The sequence below is a fragment of the Pagrus pagrus genome, assembly GCF_965226575.1.
Source record: "Pagrus pagrus genome assembly, chromosome: 6".
NCBI lineage: Eukaryota > Metazoa > Chordata > Actinopteri > Spariformes > Sparidae > Pagrus > Pagrus pagrus.
The window spans coordinates 8,547,993-8,569,744 of NC_140190.1; the positions used below are offsets into that span (position 1 = coordinate 8,547,993).

General features: G+C 43.0%; 1 protein-coding gene across 2 annotated transcripts; it reads left to right on the top strand.

The window, feature by feature from the left end:
* The first annotated feature begins 117 nt into the window (after window positions 1-117).
* Window positions 118-21,491, top strand: osbpl1a (oxysterol binding protein-like 1A). Of its 2 annotated transcripts, XM_084354440.1 has the most exons (29): window positions 118-399; window positions 2,581-2,710; window positions 2,784-2,869; window positions 2,962-3,036; window positions 3,194-3,305; window positions 3,461-3,546; window positions 4,143-4,287; window positions 4,440-4,507; window positions 4,588-4,632; window positions 6,606-6,679; window positions 6,927-6,990; window positions 7,079-7,180; window positions 8,937-9,062; window positions 9,193-9,274; window positions 9,637-9,743; window positions 12,582-12,744; window positions 14,026-14,212; window positions 15,096-15,171; window positions 15,957-16,091; window positions 16,218-16,315; window positions 16,848-17,030; window positions 17,388-17,495; window positions 17,686-17,775; window positions 18,468-18,594; window positions 18,687-18,800; window positions 18,884-19,007; window positions 19,100-19,190; window positions 20,116-20,136; window positions 20,588-21,491. In XM_084354440.1, exons 2-29 carry the CDS (start codon window positions 2,587-2,589, stop codon window positions 20,688-20,690), a joined length of 2,916 nt encoding a protein of 971 aa, XP_084210566.1. In that variant the 5' UTR covers window positions 118-399; window positions 2,581-2,586; the 3' UTR covers window positions 20,691-21,491. The 2 variants fall into 2 exon arrangements, with proteins under 2 accessions (XP_084210566.1, XP_084210567.1); XM_084354441.1 differs by lacking the exon at window positions 20,116-20,136.
* The last annotated feature ends 261 nt before the right edge of the window (window positions 21,492-21,752 follow it).

A 21,752-nucleotide genomic window follows, 5' to 3' on the forward strand; every position in this document is an offset into this window, starting at 1 on the left:
CCGCTTGGTTTTATTCTCCGTTTGAAATAACGGCGGGGGCTTTTATTTTGAAAGGCGTGAAACGTTATGCCCGGGCGAGTTCCGCTCTGATCAGCTGATGTCAGTGTAAACAGAAAACAGAGTATGTGTGTGTGTGAGAGAGAGACAGAGAGGGTGAGACTGAGACAGCTGTATTTCGCCATCACTCAGCTAACGACAGTTGTGGACGATAAATGCGGAGTGTGCGGTGTGTGCGTGACGGTGCGATGTGTCGGGTGATGCGTGTGCTGCAGTAGGGCAGCAGCAGCCGGGGGAAGTCCGGCTCAGAGGGGCTTAAAACATCACATGCAGCCCCACAGAGGGCCCGCGTGAGACAAGAGCAGCTGGATCCGACTTCACAGAACCGGACCAGTTCGAGCAGTAAGTGTCCGATGAGTTATATTATCGAAACATCATGTCAAAGTGTAGACTAAATGTATTGTTAAGTCAGAATATGGAAATGCAAATGTTGCTAAAAGCTAACTAATATGGTCCTTTACTCAAATAGCTATTACATTAATGTATAAATACTCCATTACAAGTTAAAGTCCTGCATTTAAAGTGTAACTTCAGTAAAGAATAGGCCTACAGAAGTTACATGTAATCAAAATATCAGAAGTAACAAAACTCATTCTGAGATAAAATACCATTGTTGTTATAGATGACATGTTGCTGACATGTTTTCGCTTGTCCAGATGTTCTGTGTGGTTGCCAGACTGTGGGTCACACCCCCTCCAAAGGGTCACAAGATCACATCTGAGGGGTCATGAGATGATGGGAGGGGAGATGATTGATCATTTGATGCCTTTGGGCCTCAGTTTAATAAAATGAACACAATATGTGCAGTTTAGAGGGGGGCTGCCTCTGTGTGTGACTGCTAACTACTCAAACTGGCACATTAACATAAAAATAGCCGTCTGCACTGCAAGTGATCTTACTGCAGCACCATATAGTTGCAGTCTATAGAGAGTCTTGAAGGTGTTTCCCACAGCTTGAAGCCGACAGTAGAAAGACAGGCTGAGTAACCGTTAGTGTCACATGCTGCTCACTCCCAGGTAAACCTGTTTCAGTGCCAGTTGAGGCTTTGTTGTCAGTGCTGTCTGATTTGTCATCTCTCCTCGACGGCGTTTATTAATCTTCCTCACAGCCGTGTGACATGCCACAACATTGCTTCAAGTATTCTCTCCCTGTCGTCACGCGCCAGCATTTTGAACGCAGATACAGAGCGTCGTGTGGACTTGTGCTGTACGAAGGGGAAAGATAGGACTCGCTTCCTTCCTGTAAAGCTGGTCTGGTGACTGACTGCCACTTCTTGTAACAGTTTAGATTTCTCTCCTCCTGGTTGACGGCTGCTTTTTCCTCCGTCTGATGCAAACAGACTCTTGTGACTCTTTCGTCACACGAGTCAAACAACCTTCTGGTTTTTTCAAAGATCACCAGGTGTTTTGTTTTTTTTCTTTACTAAAAGCGAGTCTATTAACCATTTGACCAGATAATAATTGATCAGCCCTTAAAAGAAATACACAGTACTATATTTACGGCATTTATTAATTAATAACTACGCTGATTTTACACAAGTTCAGTTTACTAAAAATAAATCCTTGAAGTAATAACCCTGATGTTTTCACGGTGATGTCATCAGGGTTATTTCTGCTCGAGATTTTGATCTTTTTTTAGCTCAAATCCTGTTTTACAAGGTGGCCATTGTTTACCAGGTAGGGAGGGTCTATTAAAAGACACTGTGCAGGTGCATTATGGGAAATGTAGGATTTAATGTTTCTGGAGATTGACTCATAAAATCTTGTGATATCTCGGCCTATACTGATACATTTGTTAGGATTTTTTTTTTTTATCCAAGCTGCTGTAGGTCAACATTTCAGTCCGGACTGAAACATTTTAACAGGTGTTCAAATGATTGACTCAGTCATTCATGGTCCCCAGAGGATGAATCCTACTGATGTTGGTGATCCCCTGACTTTTCCTCTACCAAATAAATTGCCATAAATGTTGGTACAACGTCAGGTAGAAAAAATGCTTAAGGTTTTGACCAAATACCTTCAAAAACAAAGTAATGTATTTCCCCCCAAACACACATATTTGCGATATTTTATATATAAAGTATTAGTGAAGTCACTTTCATTTGATATTTTTAAGTTTTAAGAACAAATCAACATCCGTCTTAAAGATATTATTGTGCTTTGACACTGAAACAGGAACCTGTTCCTCTTTAAATCTGCACACATTTTAAATAAGCTGTATATTCATGTATTTTTGTGAGTGTTTTACTTGTAAATGTTGCCTCTTGATAAAACCCAGTGTGCTGCCACTGAAAAACCTTTAGGCTCACCAGCTTTCATGCCCTTTCGCTGAAAGCTCTAAGTGATTAGTAATAAGCATCGACCCCCTATAGCTTTATAGCGGATTTCTTTTCAGAGACTCGGTGCACGTGTGCTTCTGAAAGCTTCTCTTTAATTACAGTTGACTCACAGGAAATAAAATAAAATAACAAAAAGCATCTTTTTTATGCATTTAACCAATTTCTCCTCTGCAATTCCCCTGCAGGGGTCCATGGAGGAGCTGGATCCAGAGGAGCAGTTCCTGCAATATGCCAGGAATGGAGATCTGCCAGGGATTCAGAGGCTCCTCATGTCCAAGATAAGGGAGGAGACGCAGATCAACATAAACTGCAAAGGTACACACAGTGAGGAACACATGGGGATGGTATCTGTCATAGTGTGTGGTGTAACTCAGGACTGTTTTCTCAGGGAAGAAGAAGTCCAACCTGGGATGGACGCCGCTTCACTTGGCCTGTTACTTTGGACACAAAGATGTAGTGGAGGAATTGTTGAAGGTAAAAAAAACAATTTAAAATGTGAAAGATTGTTGCTTTAGTGTTTGAATAACTGCTTGTAGCTGATGCGTCTGTGTTTTTACACCCTTCAGGCCGGGGCCGACGTCAACCTGCCCAATAATATCGGAGACACGCCGCTGCACAAAGCCGCCTTCACGGGAAGAAAGGTACCTGGATATCTCGTTTACTTCTCAGATTTTTAAGTTTTTCTCTACTCTTACTCTGTCTTTGGTGATAGTATGGCTTTGTGCATGCATTTATTCATCCATTCAATCAATCAATCAATCAATCAATCAATCAATCAATCAATCACGTATTGATCAGGAGGTTGTCATGCTGCTGCTGCACTATGATGCATGTGCTACTGTCATCAATGGGACAGCACAGATTCCCAAAGATGTCACTCAAAACCCAGAGATCAGAAGCATGTTGGAAGGTGAGAGAGACGCATCGTCATCTAAGAGATTTCATGGAAACAATCTCTGTTTAATGTTTTAATACTCATTTGTACAATTCGTTTAAATTATATATAGACTCTAAAAAAACGTCTGATGTGTCTTCTTGTTAATCTCATACATCTACTGATATCAGCGGCCGAGAGAACAGAGGAGAGGAAACTGGAGGAGGAACTTCTGGAAGCTGCACGAGAAGGAAACCTTTCAACTCTAACTCAGCTGGTTAGTGATGCTGATATCTGATCAGATTCCTTTCAGGCAGGTTTTGCCACATAACTGTCATGTTGGCAAGGCCCCAGGGGCAGACCGGGCTCCTATCTGAATGAATGGGGAAGGACAAATCAACTGATTGTATAGAATCGGCAGTCAAAGCTGATAATAACCTCCCTAAAAATGTTTGTAGTTACAGTGGTGTGGAAGAAATTAAGTCTTTTTCCCTTTTTCCCAATCAGGACACAGTGGTAAACATCAGCATGTTAGCATTATCCCTGTGAGCACATTAGCATTGCAAAACTACTGGCATGGCAAGTGTTTTTGGTGCATGAGTTGACAGTTATACTTTCAAATATCCTCTCACATTCACAAGTCAAGACAAGCTTACAGCCGACTACGCCCTTTAAATCCCAGTTGTCCTCGAAAAACCTCATTAGGAAAAAAAATTTGCACTATGTGCCAAAAGACTCTTCAAAACATGAAATGCACGCTGCAGTTAAAAGTGAGAAATCAAAGAGTCATGCTTCTGTTATTAGCAGAATATTAAAGACCTGCATTTGGGACCAAACAAGCCATCTGTCTGTTTCCTCTGCATTTTGCTGCAGCTCAGCAGGAAAAAGCCTCCAGACATCAACTGCACGGATCTGCTGGGAAACACTCCGCTGCACTCTGCAGCCTATCGAGGCCAGAAGCAGTGTGCCCTGAAGCTGCTCAGGAGCGGAGCCAGCCCCGGCATCAAAAACAAGAATGGTAAAAGCCAGAATTGGCAGTCATGAATGACTGTGATTCACTTCTTTCTGACAATAAGAAAATTGTCCAAATATTCCTACAGTGTTGAGTGAACTAACTTTCCAATATCTTGTACCAAAGCCTGTCTTGTCTCGTGTGTCCATAACTCACAGGCCAGACGGTGTTTGACCTTGCCAGTGATGCAGCAATAAAGCAGGTCCTTGAAGGCAACGCTCATCGAGTGAGTGCTCAGTCGGCCTCCTTAAGTTACTTTGATTTGTGTTTTACTTTCTTCATGTTTCTCCTCTGTGTTCCTTTTAGGGTATGACCCGCCATGTCAAGAAGTACGAGGGACTTCTCTTTAAGGTAAAGTCTGGTTGTTATTATCTATGGCAGCTGAGAGAAACCTTTCCATTACAGAGGGGAAAAAATGAGGATAAATCTCTGACTATCACAGGCGCGTGTGCCAAAAAGACAAGAAATGAGGCTTTTAAATTTGAAAAATAACTGTGAAAATCAGTCTTTGTCATTGAAAAGAAAGAGCTGAAATGGATCTGAAACCCTTGTTCGGCGGGGAATGAATAACTACACATTGGATTTGGACATTGATTAGTTTGCTGCTTCGATAAACACCGGGACAATGATGAGCCAGTGACCTGCACCGTGACTCACAGGCGGCACAATGAGGATGTCATATCAGCATTGTAAGATACGACAGGCTTCGACCGAGCGGCTGCACGCACATTAACATAAAGTGACGGCGGGCTGTTGTGCAAAAATCCATGAAAAAGAAATGAAGAAGAATCCATACAAACGACATTTGGCGTGACGGTAGACGGTATTGTTTCACAGCACGCATTGAAACTTCAGTGTTACTAATAACCTTAAAAAATGCAGGCATAATTAATGTCATTAATCCCACCTGTGCTTCTCCTGCCACCATGTGGCCCAAGACGATTGTGATTGGTTGCAAAGAAATGCAAATGCATCCGCTGTGGAGAACGGTCTGGCTATACGAGCCTAAGCTAGCAATGACAGTAGTTAATGCTATTGTTGTTGCTAAAGGTCAGCTTAATCCTTTTTGACCACTTTGTGCAGAAGGAAATAAAAAATCGTAACATTGACTGATCATCACCTTTTTAGTGGTCGTGGCTAAAGTGTTAGCGAGCAGTTGCTGTTTTTATAAAGCATATCCAGCATAAAAACAGCAATAACTACACTATCACCAAGATCTAGTTCAAATAATACCCGGTTGATAGGACCTACTTCCTCCTCCGCCACCGACAGGGAGTTAATATTCATGATGGCTCAAGTGTGATTTCTCAGCAGCAGCGACGCTGTTTGTCACAACACACAACACGATGAGGTGATGCAGCGGCGGTCTGAAGGAGAGGAGAGGAAATGTTCTGTTAGGGCGAGACAGATTTTAATCACTGAGTCCTTTAGCAGTGACAGGTATTATCCAGGTGGAGAGAGAGTGTGTAGCCGTCGGCGGCTTTAATCACTGTCACAGACCGAGAGGAAAGTGATTCATGTCCTTCTAGGCATCAGCTCGTGTGCTGATGGTCAGACATCAGGAGGTCCCTGCAGTTTAAAAGCTACAGAAGGCGACACTCACTAGTATGAGAATACAGCCTGCTGCTGCCAAAAAGAGCAAAGTTTCAATACAGAAAACAAAAATTGGCTGAAAGACGCTAAAATGCTCCACAGAGCTGAGGGGAACAGCAGACGTATGTGGTTTATGACTCGTAGCGACCCCTAACATATATAAATAAACACATGATCCATTATTAAAAGAAGAATATTGATTATAGCAGCTTTAAGGATACAAAAAACAACAACTAATCCTGTGAGCAAGTGCTGTCTGTTAGTGCGTCTCTCTGCACCACAGAGCTCTCTTGTCCCGATGTTGTCAAACTCACTGGCAAACCAAATGTTAATGAATCCACGGCAGGATACAGTCCCAGTTGTAATTACTGCCTGGATGCTGATTTGAGAGTGATTTAAATGTCAAAACCTGGCAATTATTCCAGCTTCCAAATTATACTGGGAAACCCTAAAAAAAAAAATGACTTCATTCCCACTACCTGCTGAGATAATCAGTCAGACAAAAGACCCACACAGCTTCGCTCGTGTGTGTGTATGTGTGTCAGCTTTTGTACCTCTTCAGCAGTTGAGATGTGTTCTCATATGCAGTGCGAGTGGATGTTTTTCCAATTTCTCAAGGTGCTGCTCTCTCTCCCTCTCTGCCGCCACTAAAGTCATAGCAGTCTGAACAATAAACAAAAGAAATCAGTGAAAATCAGACCTGTGATTGTTTTCTCTGTGTCATCCTGCAGAGTTCAAGATTCTTTGGCTGGCGCTCCTACTGGGTCGTCCTCCAAGACGGGGTTTTATCCTGGTACCCAAAACAGTAGGTGCCATCTTTCAGCTTGACTGTGCTCCTCGAATCAGACATTTGAAAACATCTCAGCACCAGTAAATTGAAGTCTTGTGTACTTTTGATTAGAAAAGTGTAGGAAGTGACGGATGAGTCAGAATATAACGGGACTGTGTCTTCAATACCTCGATTGAAAAATGTGACATCCGCTGAACAAAGATTCCAGCCCGCGAAAGAAAAGACCTCAATAAAATATAACCTCCGTCTGTCTCGTGTGAAGGTCGGATGCGGCTGCCAACGTCAGGAGACAAGGCTGCAAGTCCCTCACAGGCGCTCATTGTTTGGTAAGTCAACATTGATGAACTACACTGATTGTTTCTAAATGTGTGTGTTGCGTGAGCATAACTTATTTTTTGATGTTCTCATTTCCAGATTCGAGCCAAAGATAGCTGCTTTTTTACCCTCAAGTGCTTCGACGACAGCGTGCATCACTTCAAAGTGTCGCCTAAAAACGACCCGGAGGCAACGAGAAAAGTGTGTTTATTAGATCGCATTATCTCCTGGCCTTGTTTGACAAATTTGTTAAAGTTTTCTGTTGCTAAAAATTGAAAGAAATTGAAAAAAAAAGTCCAAGTTAGTCAGTTTCCACCTGTGAAGCACCAATCAGTGATCAAATGAACGCAGGAGAACCAATCAGGCTCCACCTCTGTACCACGCTGCCTCTGCGAGAGAGGCTAAAGACCAGATGCTGACTCTTCAGAGGGCCTTTAGAGGGTGAGGCGAGGGGTTGCAATCTGCCACCTTAGTGCTAGGTGCCTCTAAATCCTACGCACTGGTCCTTTAATACATTCTGTTAAACAAGGGATTAAACTCTCCACCTGTTTCAACAATACCATTATCCTCTGTCAGACTTTGACTCATCTGCTGTGGGAATCAACTTAGAGGCCTGAAGGCAAAGAGCTGAGGAGACTGGACTTGTTGTCCCGCTGATATTATGAAAAAGCAGTAATGTTTGTTGAGATTTTGCCTTTTGAGGCTCTGCCAAACTGTCAGGAATAATTAACGTTGGATCCCTGCAACGTTTTCGTAACCTAAAGCCGCTTTCAGTTGTGACAGCTGGCACCAGAATAAATTCAGAGAGAAATTAGCCTTTGATTATCAAATTAATTAGTCTATGTGTGCAAGCGAGTGGCTCAGTAGATTCTCCTCTTCATATCAGCATATCACTTATCTTCCTGCCTGCAGCCGTGCAAATGATCCTGACTTATTACCAATAGCATTTATTGTGTGCTTCTGCTTTTATCATCAATAGAGCTCATTCGAGTCTTTCTCAAATATTTAAGATTCGTGTTAATATGTTTTCATTTGTCGATTTTTATTTATCATCATAAATAAATTAAGTTTTAAACAAGATGGTTGAAGGGGGGCGGCTTTTTTAGTTGTAAAATGTTTTGTGTAAGCGGTCCTGCAGCTTAGTGGCGATGCCTGTCATTTATGCATAGTGGCGCAGGCGTCTTGTTAACACAGCTGGGACACTATGCTTCATAATCCTCAGAGTGCGCTCAGCCTACAGTGTTGAAACTGAAGTTAAACCTTCATTGAGTTAATTACAGTTTTCCTCTGAGGGCTGTGGACTGACTTAAGGTTCTGTTTCTAACATGACACATGATTAAGTTCGACTTCAAGTAATCCTTGTTTTTTTTCTCTCTGTAGAGCAGTTTCATGTCAGATCCCTTACGCACCGTGCTGCCTGATCATTGTACTTTCTGCTGAAGAGCTGAAGCACTAATGACGAGGCAGCGTGGTCACATTCAGGATCAGGAGAGCTCCCGACTTTAACGAGAACTTATCAGAGATGTGCTAAGATCAAAACCAGGAGCTCGTCACGGGGCTTTTTGCACAGTAGCATCTTTGTTTTAAAGTGTTCTCAGTGAACTTTTTGACACATACTTAATGTGCAACTGGGCGCTAACAAACTACAAAACAGTCCTTTTTGACTGGCGAGTCAAAGACCTGAGACCTGACTTCAAGACATGAGACTTGAGTCAGACTCGGTCCAAGCTCCAGGTTTGATATAATGTTTTTTATATTACCTGGTAATTAAATTTACCCTCCGGCGGATTAATAAAGTTTCATCCTATCCTGATCAAGTTTTGCTATCTAGGACGTGGAGACTTTGAGCCTCTCAGATCAGGGACAGAGGCTTATAATTCCCGGGGCATGCTGTGTTGAATAAATCAGTGTTTGACTTTCATGACCAATCTGAGAAAAATCTGTTCCCGTCTTCCAGGCCTGGCTGGACGCTCTGGAGGAGCACTCGGCTTTCAGCACACACTACTGCTCCCAAGAGCAGGGCAGCGAAGAGGAGGAGGAAGAGGAAGTGATGTCGCTCGGGCAGCTCACAGACTCACTACAGGTGGCTGTAAACAAGACAATCCATAATTAGCACGTCAGCGTAATGAGTGTTTTACCCTGCACTAGAAAGCCCCCGGTCCTCCCACCCGGCGCTGCTGTTGTTTACGTGCCATCTCCTCTCCTCTCTCCAGGCGGCCGAGGCCAGCCACAAGAAACTAGAAGAGGAGGTGGCGGCTTTCTTGGCCATGCTGCAAACTGACGGGCTGGCAGGAAGTAAAACTTCTGTTTTCATCTCAATTCAGTACTTTAGTTTTGACATGTTTTCTAACACACTTAGAGGAGAAAACTCACAGTTATGAACCATTCAAGAGTGGAAATGAGAACTGTGCTGTATAATTAAAATTACAAGCACCATCAAGCAGATTTAATACATAGTACTGAAGGAACGATGCCTGAAATCCTTATAATTAAGACTCTGCACCATCTGTCTCCGTCATTAGAGGTTTGCTGTGCCTATGCATGAAAAAGTACGCCATGTTATTTATTTGTGTTTTATCAGCAGCTTGTTTGACTTTTTCATCCCGGTCATTACTTTGTGCGAGTGGTCCTTCATCGGCGTGTTTCTTCCCCCTCAGGGTTTCCGTCTGAGGTTCTGCAGAAGATGCAAGAAATCCAGGAGTTGTCCAGCGAGACCAGTTCCAGTCTCAGTGTCTGTCTCGGCTTCTTCTCCAGACAGGAAGGGGTGAGTGTCGGCTTCCCCTGGATCGTTAGCAGCCCCTAGTAAAGTTTTAATCTATCACACCATCGATTATCAGCATTTTACAGTCCACAGCTGTTAGCAGAACACAGGTTATTGTGTAAGTTCCCTCAAATGACTCAACTCAAAGGTTTGTTCTTATATCTGCGATCGTTCTGCCAGATCTGCAGAGGCCGATGCTTTTTTCAAGTGAGGGCTGAGAAAGAAAATATATTTCTTTGTGATCTGAGAAACCTGCAGACTAGAAATACTGTAATCAACAGCATGTGACCCTCAGGTATGTACTGATGGTGTTTTTTAAGAATAACATGTAAAAACAAAAAGTGTTTCATGAGAAAGTGGCGGCACAATTCACACCGTCTTTTGAAAGCAGCTCGGTGGCGTGCGGTGATTATAAGCTGTCAGATGGGTTTTCTTTGTGTGAGATTCAATGGATTTGATTATAATGGAAGGATTCGGTGAACCGATTACGTCCCTCCAGGAAGGAAAATAGACGCAGCGCTTATAGCTCATAACACCTGTCAAAGCCTATACGTGAAGTCTGTAATAATGAAAACCGTAATGTATATAGCACTCGACTAAACACCATCTCTGCATCTCCACTTCTGCAGGAGGGAACTTTTCACACTTCTTGTTCTTGTGTGAAAAGTTCTGAATGGTTCGTAAACTCAAAGCTCGTTCAGGTAAACCACAGGTTACTTCACTACACTGACCTCAAGCCCAGCAGCGCTGTGGTTAAGTTGCTGTCAGACACAGCAGCAGACAAACAGTGCTCAAAAAGAAAGACAGTATGCATAAAATCCTCATTAACAGGATTCACTTTTACAATCAGTGGCGGACTCAGGATCTTAATAAGATAAAAGGGGCACCAGCGGGGAGGAAGCTGAAGTGAGGAGAGGGCACTTCACCATGTTTTGTCCACTGGGAGGGCATCCAAGAGGGGCGATCACCCCCGAGTCCACCAGTGTTCACCATTATGATAACGATGTTGTTGTGATACGGTGCATTTTCTCAATTGAGTGTTTATGGGTTAAACAACCGGACAAGAATTGCTGTTTTGGGCTAATTCAGCTGATTTTTGCCCTCCAACCAAATGCTAGTGAATGTGAAATGAACAAATTTTACCAGCCACGTTAGATTAACATAATTTTTCTGGTTATTGAAAGAAAATCTACCAGCCATGTGCATATCTTAACGATGTTTGGACGGCGTTTGGTGCTTATTTTGTGCCCTGCCTGACAAATTAAGATATCGCCTCATATTGATGCAAAAATGGCAAAGCAAGCCCGAGAGTCTACTGCCGTGAAAGCAACTCTCTGCAGGCTGTACTTAGCAACTCTATAAAGTAATGCGGATTCATCCTTTGGGGGACAATGAACAAAATGTAATCAAAATTCATCCGGCAGGTGAGTTGTTGAGAGTTTTGGATCATGGTTAAACACTTACTGTTGCCAGAAATCACTCCTGCTGATTTATTTCCAACACTTCCTGAGCCAGACTACGATCTGAACGTCAGTCATCACTGCTGGCTGCTCATTGTTGAAACTGATATATAGCAGCGCTGCTGCTTTTGATGCACGGCAGCGTTTGAGTGCAGTGATTGAGTTGTTGAATATGTAGATAGAAAGATAACGCACACATTATTTATACATGCCGTTCTGACGACTGTCGTTTTCCGCATCTGAAACAAAGAATCTGCAGCTAACGTGGCCGAACAAGTTCTCAAATACCAAACACAACTTTTCTCTCAAATTTCTCTGGGAACTACAGAAGGGAGCCGCCGCTGCTCGTGCGCCCAGCAGCTGCCAAAACCCATTTGAATGTTCTGAGTCTAACAGCCAGTCCAGTGCTTTCAGCATTCAGGGCTCACACCTGTGCAGGGCCTCGATCGCTCAGCTGTGCAGCCTTTTGAACTGCGATCTGCAGAGGCAGAGCGCGCGATAAAAGGCTGCGCAGGATCTCAGAGCTCCAAACATGAATAGGCCCGGGCCTCAATAGGAATAACTCAAACGTGCACTGTATGCACATTATGCTATACGCTCTGAATGAAGCTGCAGAGGGGAAACATACTGACTCACTTCCAGCTCCTGCATCGCTGCTCTGCACCGACTGTGTCGGGGGTCAAGCAGCGGGAATTTCCTCTTTAAAGTGATGGAGTGTCTGTAGTCTGTTATTATACAGCACTTATACCAGCTTCACCTCCCCTGCTCTGGTCCTGGTTATCATCGTGTCGATGTTTCTCTGACAGTCCAAAGTCAAACACTGCCTCTTGTGTGGTCTCAGACCATCAGCAGAAATAACAAGGGAAACGTTTCGGCTGATTAATGAGCGACTTTCATATTATCAACACCGACGTCTCGTGTTGGAAGCAGCTCCTCCATGATGGTTCGTATCCGAGTCCACTCCCCGTCATTTGATCCCCTCTCGTCCACGGGAGTCATGTTCTCCAGCAGGCCATCTGAGGAGGCGGCAGTGAGGCAGCTGTCCTCCATTACAGACAAACACAGCTCGTCCCTGTCAGCCCCGTCCCCGTCTCTCTCTCTGTCCGTGGGTCTGATAATGAGAGGATGGCGCAGAGGGGTGGATCAGTCAGTCAACAGGCTGTTTATTTGCCGACCCTCTGCCATCACAGCCGGTCCCGTAGTCACGCACATCTGTCTTCTCTTTGTGATGAGGGAGAATAAATTGTCAGTAGCTATGGAAACACTTATTTGAGAAAATGTATGTTGGTTTGTGTTTTCCAAGAGTGAATAGTCTCTAACTGTGTGTGTGTGTGTGTGTGTGTGTGTTTGTGTGTGTTTGTTTGTGTGTGGCTGAGCTCAGGTGCGCAGTGTGAAATTGGAGCAGGAAGTGGAGAAGAATAAGATCCTCTCGGAAGCGCTGCAGACTCTCGCCACGGAGCACCACGAACTTGAGCAATCCGTCGTCAAGGGATCTTCGCCGCGCAGCGCCCTCAGCGAGGATGAGTTCCACGACGCCGTGTCTGGTGAGTTGACAAGCGATCACGCGCGCTCGGGAGACGCAGGAGATTCAGTGACAAGCTCCTCGCTCACACCGGCCGCTCTGTCATTCACCCGTAGGACACTGGAACACTTTTACCCGCCGGCGAATGTCTTCGGTATGTTTTTTGCCGCTCATCAAGCGTGACGTAAGCGACGAGTGTCGTCTGGTTGTGTTGAAATAACTTGAAGGCTTTTCACGTGAATGAGTGTGTTTGGTGTGGATTACCTGCATGGTGGAGTAACATTTGATGACGCTCGGCTACAGGACGGAAAATTTGGCTTTGATTTTAGTGTCTTCACAACTTATTTGAAGTGTTGGGCTGAATATAAATAAAATGCTAGTATACGTAGATCTGCACTGGAGATGTGCGTTCATTGTTGCAGAGTACGATTGTGAATATATTTTTTTGTGAATAATATTTTATTGATTTTTTTTTCTAGTCCACTACAAATGAAATTGAATACTTTCAAAGTAGGACTGAGAAAAATGAAACGATGAAATACTTTATAAACTATTTATGAAGCAAGTGTTTATTGTTAAGTTGCAGCTGATGTTTGTAATACTTTGTAAATGATTAATAGATACCGTGTAGTTGATCTATAAACATTTGGATCGCCTTTGTTAGGTTGCAGGTGATGTTTACACACTTTCACAATAGCTAAACGGTTTATAAAGCATTTCTTTGTTAGTTAACATTGAAATGATTATTTTGCTGCCTGAGGTGACATCAGTTTCCTCTTTTAAATCACTTTTAAAGACGTATTTTTAACATTTAATTACACTGTACTTCATGCTTGACATTGCACTTGCACTCTTGCATGGCTCTATTTGAATGTACCCTTTGCTTTTTAAACTTTTTGTTTTGGTGTTATTGTGGTTTTAATCATCCGTTCTTATTATTTTTATTTCTCTTTTATTACCATTATCATTGAGTTTTTGTGTTTATTGTGAGGCACTTTGTAACACATTATTATTATATTATCATATAAGTGTTATAAAGTGTCCCTACAGATTTATTTTTTAATTTTTTTAAGAATACAGACCAAGATACATTTTACATCACCTCAAAACATTCACGCATCTCATGTCTAAAATTTCTTGTCATGTATCACCGGTACTGATATATCCTGATAAATTTTATTTATCACACGACAACACACTGAATACTGAAATACAGTCGTTTTCTTCTACTATCAGTTTGAACATTGACCAGAAACGTAGTGAACCACACTGAGTTATCTCCGTGTGTCCGCCCCCCCGACAGAATCGGACTCTGAGCTCTCCCTGAGTGGCTTCGAGACGGTGGCCAGCCGTTCCTTTGACGAGGACGAGGAGGAGGACGAAGGCTCTGTCATGTTAAGCAGCCCTTGCAGCAGCCCCACCAGCATGTTGCAGGAGGATCACCATGGCGACAAGGACGGGGCTCAACCCAACGGGATCACAAAGCACAGGTCAGCAGCAGCGGTGCTTTTTCCAAATGGACCGCTGACCCCCCCCCCCCCCCCCCCCCCTTCGTGCTTTTATCCTCATCACGAGTACACAAACTCGACAAAAGGCTCATCTCCTCGTGTCACACCGTTATTGTTGCAGTTTCTTTCTCGCTGTAACGTAACCCAGATATTGGCGTCAGGCCGTGTCTGTTCCCCCGACCTGCTCGGCCTGTTTTCTCAATGATCTTTGTTTTTGTATTTTCGTGTCCTCCCTCAGGTCTTTCCACTTCATAGTGTGAATAATTTAGAGTCAGGCCCGCTCAGGTAAAAGAAAAGAAAGAGTTGTATTGAAAGAACTCAGCTGTTAAATATTGATAAGGTCACAGTGCAATGCAATAATCAGCCTGCACTATTATCCCATGCTGGCTTATCCCTCCAGGCAGCTTTGGGGTGCAGTTCAGACTATTTGCATGTTTTTTTAATTCAATCATTATCATATCAACCCCTGGCATATGCTATTTTCTGCAATTTTAAATATATTATCCGAAACACAGACCTGTTTAACTGAAGGAAGACGGTTTGACCCGGGGGCTTCGCTGTTAGATCACAAAGTATTTCTGTAAGTGCCGCTAATGGATGATTCTAGTGCTGCTGACCACCTTTGATACCGGTGTTGATTGTCTCTCTGGGCTTTGTTCCAGTTTGTCACACAATACATTTCAGGCTTTTGTTGACAATATTCACTTGAATAAGATATGATGCCTGCAGCTATTATATGTCTGATACATTAACCCTAATGAAAAGTGTCTCTTTTTTAGAGCCGGGAGACAAGGTCAATGCATTATACACATCTTAATCCAACTGTGTTGTTAATGCGTGTGTGGTTTTGTGTTTGTTATTTCAGATCCAGCTTACCTGCACCGATGTTTTCAAGAAATGACTTCAGTATCTGGAGCATCCTGAGGAACTGCATTGGGATGGTGAGAATAGATGATGTTCATTGTCGTTTTATCAGCTTTCAAATAAATTGCCATGAAACTTGGTCCAGACATCCCTGTCCCCCTCAGGATATCCCCCAAAATTGGTGATTAAAGGGTAGCACCACCAATTATACACATTAAAGTGTGTTTACAGGTGTTGGGGAGTACAACTGCATGTGTGAAAAAAGTAGTATAAAGCCTTTTGTGGCTCCAGAGGAAACTGCATGTAATCTGATAAACTGCCTCCAGTGATGTCACTCAGTGGCTAAGTGGCATTGTGGGTAATGTAGGCACCAGGTATAAATCCTCTGTATATTACCTGCTCAGCACCAAACAGCCGACAGATACAGTTAGCAACTAGCAGGTGAACATAATGAAGCCTTTAGCAGCTAAAGAGCCAAATATTTCCATCAGGAGATGGTAGAGACCAAAAACGGAAAATATAAGTGAAATGTGCTGAGCAGCTTGTGGAGTATAACTGTGTACGTTTCTGTACTTGCAGATTAGAAAGAGCTGAAGCTCATAATCCTCATATGGAATGTGGAAAACGTATAAATCCTATTAATCTTATATTTGAACATTACATTTCACAGTAGAGGAAACACTACATTGACATTTATTCACTTGGCATGTTTACAAGATGTTTGAAGACCAGTATTCCCAGAGGCCTTTTCGACCCTCACCATGAACATGAGGCTTCACTCTCGAAGGAATCCTGTGCGACTTATTTTTTCTCTCTGTAATGAAACCCGGTCCCTCTTTCCCTCTCGATGTCTTTTTTTTAGGAGCTCTCCAAGATAACAATGCCGGTGATTTTCAACGAGCCGCTCAGCTTTTTGCAGCGTCTGACAGAGTACATGGAACACACTTATCTCATCCACCGGGCCAACACCTCCTCAGACTCCATTGAGAGGATGAAGGTAATCAGCATTGTAACATCCTGCAAAATGACTTAAATTGCCTTAAATGCAGCCATATTGTAACCGCAGTGTATCTTTTGAGTTTAGTGTGTATGATTTGAATGTGTGTTTATCGGCTGTTGGCAGTGTGTGGCTGCGTTCGCGGTGTCGGCTGTGGCCTCCCAGTGGGAGCGGACGGGGAAACCCTTCAACCCTCTGCTGGGAGAAACCTATGAACTGGTCAGGTAAGCTGGATTATAAAGCTGGGCTGCTACTAGAACAGGTTTACCTGCTTTAATGCTAAAAAAAACACATCAGTTTTCTCTTTCTGTCCAGTGCTGCAGCTCTCTACTCCCCCTCCGTCTGAAGCGCTCTGTTTTAGCTCCTGTCTCTTTAAGAATAGTCTGCTCTGATTGGTCAGCTCACACACGCCTGAGCTAGAAGCGCTAAAAACAACAGAGCAGCTGTGCCTAATCAATTCCTACGTGACAAAGTGGCTACTAGGCATAAATTATGCAAATGTCTGACATGATGACGTAGTGTGATGTCATAAAGTCACAGAATTAAAGGTGGGACTACTGACGAGGCGTTTCAGGAGCAGTGTTTTCTGTGGGAGAGAGGAGCTTCTGTTGGTGCGGACTTTTAATACTTTTTCTACATGCCAGAACCTCTATTAAACAAATGAAAAAGCATAATATGTCTCCTTTAATTCATCCCAGCTGTGTTTTTGTTCATCCTCTAACGTTCCCCACCTTCCCGTCTCCCCGCTCGTCCCAGGGAGGATCTGGGCTTCAGGCTCATATCGGAGCAGGTGAGCCACCACCCTCCGGTCAGCGCCTTCCACGCTGAAGGCCTGGAAAAAGACTTTGTGTTTCATGGATCCATCTACCCCAAGCTCAAGTTCTGGGGCAAGAGTGTGGAAGCGGACCCGAAAGGCATCATCACGCTGGAGCTGCCCAAGTAAGAACTTCTAGCAGAAAAATATAGTAATATATGTAATAGGAGAAGCAGTAGGACCAGATCTTGTCTTTTTATTCAACACATTGTGGTGCCTACATTACCCAGAATGCAGCCACAGAGAGTTCTGTCATAGGTTCAGGTGTGTTCAGCTGATGATAACCTCGAGCTGCGAGCCTCAAACAGAAATGAGAAGTGGGCTACAGACGTCTGGTCAGCACACTTCCTCCTAACTCCACACCGCCAGATCTTTTCATTTTCTTTTCATAGCTTGTAGTCTTCAGACCCGACCGCACTGACTCGTGTGATGTCACTCAAGGTATTTCAGAGTTCACACCACAGTCCTCGTTTTGTCTCCAGGCACAATGAAGCCTACACATGGACAAACCCTACATGTTGCGTCCACAACATCATCGTGGGCCAGCTGTGGATCGAGCAGTATGGAAATGTGGAGGTGATCAACCACAAGTAAGAGGAGAAAATATACACTGGACATTTATCTAGTAGAAGAAGCCCGACATAGTTGTTGCAAATACTTTGAGGAAGTTTGAGCAGCAAGAAGGAAAATGGACAGAGCAGATGAGGAAGTCCTGCTTGAGTCAGCCAGCAGAGAGTGAGTGAGAGGATAATGTGCTGTTTTTCTCCTGTTTTCACTCAGAACTGGTGAAAGGTGCTGCCTGAATTTCAAACCGTGCGGCCTTTTTGGCAAAGAACTGCACAAGGTGGAAGGGTATATTCTGGATAAAAGGTACGTTTAAAACTGAAAGAAAAGTCAAAGTAACTTTTACTATTCTTGTCTTGAATGCTGATGGGAAATAGTGGACACAGTTATTTAATCATACAAAGTTAAGTTCGGGAAGAAAAGGTTCTCTAAAATCTGCCGAGTTGATTTTTTCTGTCAGTCACGCCGCGTCAATCCCCATGGAGACGCTGACAAACACAAAGCAGTGGCGTGCACAGACTCTCTACAGGGCAAGGGGGGAAAAATGAATGAATTAAATTCAATTATGCGATGACTTTACTTTCTGTTTTGTTATTTTTACTCCTTAAATGTCTCTGAAGAAGACAAAACAACAAAGCAGAGCAGATGGTTGAATCAAATAATACAAGCCGTCACTGACACAACAGGGCCAATGACTCAGCGTGAATGACTGGACACAAGTCAGTGTCTGACCACGAGACAATACCGAACATGTAGCATGAGATATGAAGAAAAAGGAGAAGTAGGAATGTTTGTTTCTTCTCTCAGCACGATGTTTAATTTGATGAATGTTTTGTTTGGCTGAATTTGACTGTTGAACAATGTACCAGCGTGTCGCCACACACGAAAGTGCCTTTTCTTTTGTTTTGATGGGCTTTCATTATCCATCTAAGCGGAAGCACCGGAACGTTTTATCCGTCGAAGCTCTGAAGTTGAAACTGACCGAACTTTTCCCGCAGCAAAAAGAAGCTGTGCGCTCTCTACGGGAAGTGGACTGAGTGCCTGTACGTCGTTGACCCTGCTGGATTCGAGGCGCATAAGAAAAGCGACAAGAGGGGGGCGGAAGAGAAGAAAGGCAGCAAAGCGGTATGAACTGATGAGGTTTTTAATTGATTCAGCGTGTGAATAATGTGATTTCATGGCTTCAGTGCAGCATGATTTCTGTTTGTGGTGTTCAGGGGAGCAGTGAGGCTCAGGAGGAGGTTCCCTCTCCGGCTACAGACACTGTGGAGGTGATTCCCGGCAGCCAGCTGCTGTGGAGGATCGCACCCAGACCGGCCAACTCTGCCCAGGTCTGACCGACTAACAAGCGAACATTGGAGCGTGGTCTCAAAATCAGGATGTGTTTGAACTGTTCTGTTATGTTTAACTGCAGATGTACAGCTTCACCAACTTTGCGATGCAACTCAACGAGATGCGTGAGGAGATGGAGGGAGTCATTCCTCCGACCGACTGCAGGCTGAGACCTGATATACGAGCCATGGAGAACGGTGACATCGGTAATGATCGTTCGTAAAGTTGTGACACTGAGAATAAATAAAAAAAATACCCTCACTGCATCTGAATCTCCACAATGGTATGTTTCAAACAGACCTCGCCAGCGAGGAGAAGAAAAGGCTCGAGGAGAAACAGAGAGCTGCTCGTAAAAACCGCTCCAAATCTGATGAAGAGTGGAAGACGAGGTGAGATCAGCTGGGAGGTTTTTTACACATGCTTTCCTTAATAAACAAAAAAAATACAACTTAGCACTGGTTAGCTTAGCACTGCTCAAACACCGGAGACAGGGATAGACATCTAGCCAGCAGTCAGGTTTCTTTCTAATTATATTTACTTATTTATCAATATGAATAAGTCAATTAGTTTTAGTTTTAGAGGTGGATTTTGTTTACGGAAAACGGTCAAGCTAGCTGTATCCCCATTTGTAGCCAAGCTAACTGGCATTGACCATGCAGACATGAGAGTGGTATCAATTTTCTCATCTCATTCTCAGCTAGAAAACCCTTTGTGTATTTCCCTATTTCTTTATTAAAGTGTGAACATTGTCTGCTCAGATTGTCCTGTTAGATTTGCTAGAGTTGTGTTTTTTTTTATCTACTTAATATTCAGTTTTCATTGTACCTAAATGTTATCTCTGTTTTATAAGGAATTGTTTGGTACTGAATGTAAAGCTAGCTGGCTAGCAGCTAGTTAGCTTAGCTCTGCTCAAACACTGGAGACAGGGATAAACAGCTCACCAGCAGTCAGGTTTATTTTTATAATATTTATTTATTTATTTATTTATTTATCAATATAAATGATAAATATGTTAATTAGACAGCTCGAGAGGAGCTGACATTTAAATATTTGTACCCTTTGAACAGGGTCAAGTTAGCAGTTTCCCCATTTTCAGCTAAGCTAACTAGCAGTTGTCGGTAGCTTCATATTGACCATACAGACATGAGAGTGGTACAAATCTTAGGTTAGCTGTAATTTAAGTGTATTAAATCTTCTTTGTGTCTAAATATACAGTTTATGCCTTTACTTTGTTGTTCTGAAATACTCGAGCTGACTTGAGCTTTTATCTTCATCTGTCTCGTTTTTCTGTCACATCCTCGCTGTGATGTGAAGGAGTCCTGCCCTGGGTCCAAGGTTAGAGCTGCTTGAATGATGTGCCTGAAACGTGTGGTGTGGTGTGATGTGATCTCATGACCGAACACGTTTTATCCTCCCGCTGTCTTTTTTAAGATGTGAGAATCACTGATGACAGAATCAGTTTGGAGACAATGTGATTAATCTGCTCTCAACCAGCATGGCAGCTCCACTTCCTGGAATAAAACACCACAGGAGACCTATCCCCCCCCCCAAAAAAAATCATGTCCCTTCTTGCTTTAATATAGAAGAAATTAAATGTTTAACAAATAAAGTAAACAACCTGTAGAGACGACTTCCATGCAAATTACCCACAACCTTGTGTTGAAGCATGCCTGACCTTCCTCCCTCGCTTTCTCTGATTTGTGTTGGTTCTGATCATCTGGCTGGTGTCATTTTGGTTTGATCGGAGCATAAACTGAATGCTAATGCGTCTCTGCTGTGTTTTCAGGTGGTTTCAGCAGGGGCAGAACCCACACACCAGCTCCCAGGACTGGCTCTTTTGCAGCGGATACTGGGACAGGACATACAGCCAGCTGCCAGACATTTACTAAAGGACATTTTCCTTTTTGCACCATACATGTCCTCAGTACGGAGCAGCATTAACTGCTTTTTTAAAAAGGAATAGCTACAAAACAATATGCAAACAGTGTACTTTAACTGCGTGGCCTTAATCAACTTTATGATCGTAAAAACTGTGCATAAACAATGTCAGTAATCAATATTTAAAAGTTCTGAAATGTAAAGTTGTTTGTCGATGAGCCTTTGTATTATCAGTGAGACGGGATTGTTTCTGTTCGTGATGGACGAGCTGCTGATGGGCTCGTGATTTTAGTGTCCTGTCTTCTTTTAAATGTTCATAATAATGTTTTGATCCTGTGTATATATATATATACTTTAGAAAACTCCAACCTTCAGTGACCTCATCATGTCGTTCGCATTTCCTCCGTACTCCAAACTCACAAAACCACTCGCAGTCAGTCAATATGAGGTTCATGTGGATGTCATTTCTCCTGGTGTTTTCTGCCTTGTAAAAAAAGAGAGACTTCATAAGAAATCTTACTGTATATTTTCTATTTCAATATTACACTTACACTAAGAATTGTCTTCTTGTTTTCCGTGTTTTGATCGCTGGTTTGTCTGCTGTGTTCAGTATTTCATAAAGCAATCACGACAACTGATCTTTGTCAAGAGGTTTATTCATATTTTTTCTGAAAATCTAAAATGTGTGTATCATACAACCTGGACAAGGATGAGTGTGGATTAGAAGGTCAGATGATGTGAAAACATCTTGCCTCCATGTAGACTATTGAAAATATCTTATTGGAAACTGAAAAATAAAACACTTCAGTGTATTCTTGTGTGTTTTCACCTTTCATTGATGGTAAGCCTGGGAGACAAAGTTCAGAGGAATCTGGAAATGTAGTAACGTGTAAACTAATTTAACAGTTCATGTTGCAAAGTAGTAATTTATTGGCGCTAAGGCCAACTCTTAACCCTGAGACTAGGTAGACCTTGGGCCACTCTTTAAAAATGCCTTTAGATTTAACATAGTCTCAAGGTCATTTCTGATTGTGTGCTTGCATTTGATTAATGAAAGATGCCGAGTGTAAAAA